The sequence below is a fragment of the Protopterus annectens genome, chromosome 14.part0, assembly GCF_019279795.1.
Source record: "Protopterus annectens isolate FY-2018-M chromosome 14.part0, PAN1.0, whole genome shotgun sequence".
Classification (NCBI taxonomy): Eukaryota; Metazoa; Chordata; order Ceratodontiformes; family Protopteridae; genus Protopterus; species Protopterus annectens.
Genome location: NC_056748.1, coordinates 521726647 through 521734386, shown reverse-complemented (window position 1 = coordinate 521734386; position 7740 = coordinate 521726647). Strand labels below are relative to the sequence as shown.

The window sequence follows — 7740 nt, the reverse complement described above, 5'->3', positions numbered from 1 at the left end:
ATGCACGCACTCGAGGCTCTCCTCAGTATGGAGAAAATCGATGTCTGTGCAGTAACAGAAACCTGGTTCAAGGCTCCTGAGAGCACTCTAGCACTACCAGGTTATAACTCATATCATGCGTTTTGGCCCCAAAACTCGGACCGTAGCACAAAAGGAGGGGGAGTATCTATATTCATCCAAGATACCTACACCTCTAGGTTAGTGGCACTGCACGAAGCATCGGAAACCATCCATGTGCAACTAACAGTGGGCAAAACTGCCTTTCAGTTTGTAGCCTGCTACAGAACACCCTCCCTATTACAGGAACCCCACTTGGCATTCCTGAGAACACTGGAGAATATGAAGGTCTCTCCAAACACTATGTTATTGGGTGACTTCAACTACCCAAACATTGACTGGGAAAACTACTCAAGCCCAAACACCCTTGCCCAACGGTTCCTTGAATTTATAAACTCTAACGCAACGGAGCAACTGGTCACCACTCCCACAAGAGGGAACAACATATTGGACCTGGTCATCACCAACATGGGGACTCTATGTTCCACATCAGAGGTAAACCCCTCATTGATAAGATCAGACCATAAACAAATTTCCCTGGACATCCTTATCCTGTTCCCACCCCCAGCCAAGGAAATCACTGTAAAGAATTTCTCAAAAGCCATCTTTGCACTTCTCAAGACTGAGGTGGAATCCTTCAAAGCCCCTACAGCCCAATCCGCAGAATCCTTTACAAATGCATTCTATGAGCACTTGCAGGAATGCATGGATCGTGCTATCCCAAATAAAACCGACTCACTCCTCCAAAAACAAGAGAACGGTCTGGTGGACCCCAGCCATAAATAAGCTATGCAACAGAAGGAGGAAGCTACTACATGACAGAGCAAAATCCCAAAAAGGGAAGGCATCTCTGATCAGTATTAGCAAGAAACTACTGTTGTGGAGTAAGTGGTTAATCTGTCTATGAATATCCCAAAGGTGAAACATTGCATTTCTCCACCATTTTGTTTCTGGCTTCCAACTGCCTTAACCAAATTACTTATTTATGTAATAAATGTTTCTGATATGGACATTTAAGTAAGCCTCAGACTTCCAAGAATATTCTAATGTTTAAGTTTGTAGCTGCATGCCAGTTGTAAGCAGCTAATGAGGGGGATGGAGAAACAAGGACTTGTGGAATCACAAGGAGTCATTTTTCTTGTACATGGACAAGAACGTTTTTCATTCTGTAGCCACGGCTGTATTCTAGACAAATGAGAGAACAAGAGAGGACATGGTCTTTCATAGTTGTGTAACTGATGTTAGAGGATTATTTCTGCTGCTGCCAGACTGCAGACGTAACTGTCTACTGACCATAATGCTACTTTCTTGCCTAGATTTGCTTTCAAGTCTAACACCACTGTGTCCCCGGTAAAGGTGTTTTATAGTAGTGGAATGTTAATGGTTGGGAAAGAGCAGTTCAAGTACATTTGACAGACCTTTTTCTGATAATGTGGGGGTTTTCTTTGTATATATTGTAGTGTGATGGCATTTTTCAGTTAGTCCTGCTTATGCAGTGTGTATTTATTCATTCAGTGTCATTTACTGGGTAAATGCCAGTATGTTATGCTTTTTTTTGAAGGGGAGAGACAGGCTTGTACATATGTTGTCTATGTACATTTCATTATGGCTTAAGCAAGTATAAAGTTGTCAGAATAACAAGTGTCTCATTTGCTTTGTAGGAAGAAAAGTGTTTTATCCAGTGGTGTTTAGTCTCTACAACCCTGCCATTGTGTACGCTAACCAGGATGTACCTCCGTCCATAGAACAGCAGTTGGTAAGGAGAGCTTGTCCTTGTTTACTGAAGAAATTATCCATTTTGTGACTGTGATCTTGTTTACATTTTGTTAACTGGATTATCCCTCTTGTCAATAACCTATTTTCAAAGGGACACCTGTAAGATACAAGGAAACAGCAAATGGAACACTTAATCCCATATCAACATAGAAAATTTCAGGCAAAAGGCTTTATGCTCTGAAGTATTGATATGCATATGTTATAATAGAATGGCTGGGGAGGCAGGCTTACGTTTGATACAGCAATGGTCGACTGCCCTGTTTAGTAACAGTAAGTTTGCAACTGCATTTTTTTATTTCATTAAAAGTCAAGGTTTCCCTGCTCAAGCTCATGTTTATTGCAGCACGTATGACCAGTTTAGGTACAAAAAAGGTCTCTGGGATGTATCCTTTTCCCTGAAGTGATGCAACCTCATGGGGGCATGGGAGTGCAGCCTTCCCACTTTGGGGGATCCATAGGACTTACAGTTCTGAAAAGTGCATTTTTTTCATTAGATTTTTACAACTCAAATGCTGTTTGCATTTGAAAGATTTCTCTTTTCTTGTGACTGCTGTGATAGTCCTTCCCAAGGAGTCGAAGTCTCATCAGAGAAACTCACATTTGCTGTACACTTATCAGCACAGTGTGTTCTAGGCAGGTTTCACCTCAACATGTAATAGTCTGGTTCAAGAATCAACACAGGCTGTATAGCAGCATCATGTGACATGCACAACATTTCTGATCAGTAAGACATGTTTACTTAAAGGAAGTCTGCCTTTGAACAGGTAAGTGCACTTAAACCAATCTGCCTATTTTAAGTTACCAACTGTAAGAGTGTATCAAATCATAAAAATATTACATAGAAATGTTCATACTGTTGACTGGATCTATAGGGATAGAGAGAGCATGGTGTACCAGGAGATATTACAGTCCAGAAAAAAGCTAGACATATCCAAGAAGTACAGAATATGATATTGTTAATATATTATTTCAGTCCTAATGAACAATCAAGATACCTCATGTAAGATAAAGATCATGCAACAGACATCCAGAACATTAGTAGTAAATTTAGGGGAGTCCATCATATTCTGAATGGAGAGATTTTGCATTAATGTTGACATTTTGCTGTATAGAGATTGCTGCTTTCTGCTCATTGCACATTTGGCATCTTTTTATATACACCATCACGTTTAGGTGATACACGGCTTGCGCTGATGATGATAACGCTGTTTGTGCTTGTAGCTAATTAAAACGTATAGGCTGTACTGGTTAACTGTAAGTTGTGCTATGCGCATGCTACTGTATGACTTTAAATATGACGTGTACCTCACTGAATCTCTGTGTTATGCCAATAGATTCATAAGAAAGACTCTGGTTTTTGGCGTGATTTTGGCTTTGGAATGACGTGCCAGTACCGCAGCGACTTTCTGGCAATAGGTAAGGTTTCACTTCGTATGTCTGTCATAGTTTTGTTCCTCATGGGCTTTATCTAGACTCCTCTACTTGTCTTGACTGTTGACAGTAAAATGTGAAAAAGCTTGTGTCAGCCATTGACAAACCCGTACTTCTGTAGTTTTACTTGCAGATTCTGTCTGTTAGCAGATTTTCGATTAAATTTGCCAAGACAAGACTCTGAGAAATAAATTCAGAGTGTTGAATTACATTTAGTCCCTATGCATCTTCCCTGGCCTTTCTCCTCATGAATGGCAGTCCACAGTTTCCCCCACCAATGTATTCCAGAGTCACTGCACTCTCTACCATATCAGTATTGAATTATGCCTTCTGTACGTTATGTATGTACCCTCCTCCTTACACTATTGCCGTTTTAGAACTGCACCTCCTCATTTACCTCTTAGCAAACCTTGCTCCTAATCTTTTCCCACACCCTGTAGGTACACTCCAAACACTCTTCATCTTTCCTCCAAATTTAACTCCTCAGTTCTTGATGCTTGGCGGTTGTTTTTGTCCATTATGTTTCAGCTTTAATCTCTTTTTCTGTGTGACTACCAAAGTAGGATGGAATATTGCAGATATTTATTTTCATTTGTTTGTAAATTTGTTTTTTACCATGGTAAGAGCTCTGATTGCAGCAGATTTCAGGCTGAGTAAAGATAGAGCATATAAGAAAAATAGGAAAGCGGTTGAAAAGGTAAATCAGATTGTTTAGGTAAATAGTGTGGTACAATAAAAACCGTGTGCAATGGAACATCAATTGATTTAAGCATAGTATAGCCTTCCAATGGCTAGTTTTGATTCAGAAGTCAAACATGTGTGAATTAAGTTACCTGTGGCTATTAAATAATTAATTTAGCTCACTGACATTGGAGGGAGAAAAAACCCATGGTCTGGGCTGCTACCAGGAAGATGTTAACTGGTGGAACTTCAGTTTGTGGCATAAACAAGAAGGATAAATGTAGAAGTCTGAGTCCAGTGCACTGTCACAAAAGCTTACTCTTGCCCAGGCACACTGTCACAAAAGCTTGGACAAAAGGTAGACCTAGTCCTTCTTGGAGGTAACACTGATGTAAAAAAAATCTTATGGGTCTTGCAGGGGTTAAGATTATTTGTAGACAAATGAAGTCTTGGCCCTATGCCTATCCTCTGCCACACATGATGATGTTGGACCAAGAGGAGGTCCTCCACCTTATCCTTACCCACCCTATTAGGGAGTGCATTCCAAGGTATAGACACCACCCAACCATCACTTGATAGGTGAAGCTTGAGAACTGTCATCCTAATTCCAAGTAGTGATATCTAAAGTCACCTGACCTTTGGCCAGGGATACGTAGGGCCAAGGTCCTCACCTTCCATCGTCTCTTCTTGGGTTTTATAGTCTGTTGGCCCACAATGGGGATGTCTTTGTGTCAAGACACATGGCACAGGGCCTACATTTCAGACAACTTTTCTATGTCTGGCAGATGCTAAATTCTCATGTGCAGGGCTGCAACCTTGGGGAATTTAGCTTGATGCCATATGTGAGCCTGACACAAGCCTTTTCTCATTTATGTGCAGTTTCATCTTGCCTAACAACTTGGTATGTGCATCCATAGTTTTTGTGAGACCATGCACAACCTTACTACTGGAACTAGTTAGGGACAGGGATCCCTTCCCACTCCAGTTCCTACAAAAAAAACCTCAAGATTTGACAAGGATGTTGAATCCTTCCTACCTTACATCTCCCCGTTGGATGATCGTCCCTCCTTTGGAATGACCATAAGGCTTATGATGTCCACTATGGGCTGTCCTTTGGCATACATTCTCTATTCCCAGTAATGTCTAAATGAGTACCTGGGTAAAGAAAGAGACAGTACTTTAAGTTGTTTCTCTGTGAAGCCAAACATGAAAGACTTCTTTATTGCATCCTGGAAGCATCTACACTCCATTTCTTAAGACCCCCCCCCAAGAAAGTGGATGCTATATACATATCCCTTGCTGAATGGAGTAATCCATTACTTGTCATCTAGACACTGACTCCTGTGTCATCTCATTGTTCCTGTATGAGCTCCAAGGACAGCAAAAAGTCTAAACCTCAAAACTGATATGGCAGGAGAATATACACTTCTACAGCTCTGGGATTAGTGTCCTCAGCTACTTGTCTCCTCGGCTACTCATCTTCTGTCAGCCACACTGGGGCATTGTGTCCTTAGCTGCTCATCTTCCCTGTCTGCAGCACTGTGGCTTAATGTCCTTGGCTAATCATTGCCCTTGTCTGCAGCACTAGGGCATAATTTCCTGGGCTACTCATCTCCTCTGTCTGTAGCACTGGGAATTAGTGCCCTCTGCTACTTATTTTCCCTGTTGGCAGCACTGGGGCTTAGTGCCCTTGGCTACTCGACTCCCCTATCTGCAGAACTGGGGCCTAGTCCACTTGGCTACTTGTCTCCCTGTGTGCAGCACTGGGGCATAGTACTCTCGACTACTTGCATCCCCTCTCACAGTGATAGTCTCCCCTAATGTATTAGGACTTAGAAATGCTTTCTAGCTTGCCTCTATTCAAGATTTTGTCTGTGCCCTCCATAGGGGGTATCGTATGGCATGCTATAATCCTTGATAGTAAGACCACAGGATCAGGTATCTGCTAGTTCAGAACAGAATGCATTTGCTTGTTTGCTTGTTTCTTTAAGCACCAATAAAAGAGGACCAGTTAGTCTCAGTCCAGGATAGTATACTTTGCGAAAAACAGTCAATACAAATATAATGTTAAGACTTGGTAAATTAACAGATTAACTAGTGAGAATACCGACAGATCTAGTATAAATTAATGATGACAGCTGTTACAGGTAGCATAACAGAGACCATTGTGGAATATAGAAATCACATAATAAAGAATAAGAGTATAAACATATATTTGCATTATTTATATGTCTCACATAATTGTATTATTCAGAGGACGGTGTTGAATGTATTTTTGCAGCTGGAGGTTTAAGTTGTTGGGAATGGAAAATGTAGGTTAGGTTATGCCATTTTGTGCGAAGCATGTTTTGTGCTTCTTGCTGGAGAGAAGTTCTAAAGGGTTTGCACAATTCAGTACAAGAGCTCATGTTTTTTATTGCGAGTAGCAGAGATTCATGGAGTTTTGAAGTAAGTAACTGTAGTTGCTCCATTGTAAGCTGTTTGTAATAGGGCCATAGAGCTGGTGGACTGCAGGGGATGGAAATGAGATTGTAAGGTTTCTAAGTGACAGCTTCCCTACCAGATATAGAAGTGACTGCGTGATTTAGCAGCTTAGATGCGGATGGGTGATATCTAGGAGACATTCTGATCTCCTCTGGCTCTGAAGCCATATAGCCTTTGTTTAAAAAAAAAAAAAAAAAAAAAAAAACTGTCGACTGGATTTCACTCTGTAGGAGTAGGATAGTAAATGTACAGATTTTGTCAGCTGTGAATTCGAGGTGGAAAGTTTCTTTCAGGAAACATACAAACTGTATTCTAGATGAGCTAGAAGAATTCCCGTACCGCTTGACATTCTGGATTCTGGGAAAATGTGTGTGAAATTTTCTAAAAAAACAAATTAACGGCTCATTTAATTTACTTTTTGTGCAGTCTGTATGGAAGATGAATTTGAGATTTTGGTTTAGCCATACTTCCAGGTATAGGTTCATAGGTTCATACTAGGCTATCTGCCCTAGGGCATTTATAAGCCTAGCCAGAGTGTGTTTGGCTTTCGCCACCCATTTTAAATTAATTTTGCTATGCCCTTTTTCGAGGTTAGTATACTGTGCCTCTAACAGTGACACAGAAGTGATATCCGGGGTAAACCTACGATCTCTCATCCACTCATCAAGATTCCTCTTGAAGAGAGTCAATGAGGGACTCTGCTTAACCTGTACTGGGATTTTATTCCAGAGTGAAGGGAGCCTCTGGGTTATGAATCTGTCCCTCCAGCATGTCCTATTTATTTCAGTGCTGAGGTTCAAGTCTCTCGAGCATGTAGCTCGATGGGATTTGGATTTTCTGAGGTGCAGCATGTCCATTAATTCCGGGTTGGACATGGCTTTATACGTCAGGCACAAATCGCCTCTGAGCAAGCGGTATGCCACTGAGTAGAACTGGAGTTTCTTTAACTGGGCAGCATATGGCATCTGTTTGAGCCCTTTGATCCTCTTGGTGAGGTACTTTTGGGGTCTTTCCAGTTGCTGCAGGTGTCTGGTAAGGTACATCCCAAAAGGGGCATTGTACTCAATTTGGGCCTGATGAGGGATGAGTAAAGAGGCACGATGACCTCCCCTGATCTAGATGTGAATCCCTTCATGATTAGGTGGGCTATATAAAAATGTTCTTCTAACCACTTTGGCCACGTGGTTGCCAAATGAGAGATTGCTATCAACTTGGGTCCCCAGGTCCCCAATTACTTCTTCTGTACTTAATGGATTACCACCTATGTGGTAATTTGTGGGCACTTTGTTTTTGCCAAAGGGGATGACTATA

At 41.4% G+C, this 7740-nt stretch overlaps 1 protein-coding gene across 1 annotated transcript in view; it reads left to right on the top strand.

The window, feature by feature from the left end:
• Positions 1 to 7740, top strand: part of CSGALNACT2 (chondroitin sulfate N-acetylgalactosaminyltransferase 2) — a 784311-nt gene that overhangs the window by 757324 nt on the left and 19247 nt on the right. The window contains exons 7-8 of the mRNA XM_044056275.1: positions 1719 to 1813; positions 3168 to 3249. Coding sequence (XP_043912210.1) covers positions 1719 to 1813; positions 3168 to 3249 — 177 coding nt within the window. The remainder of the gene's footprint in view (positions 1 to 1718; positions 1814 to 3167; positions 3250 to 7740) is intronic.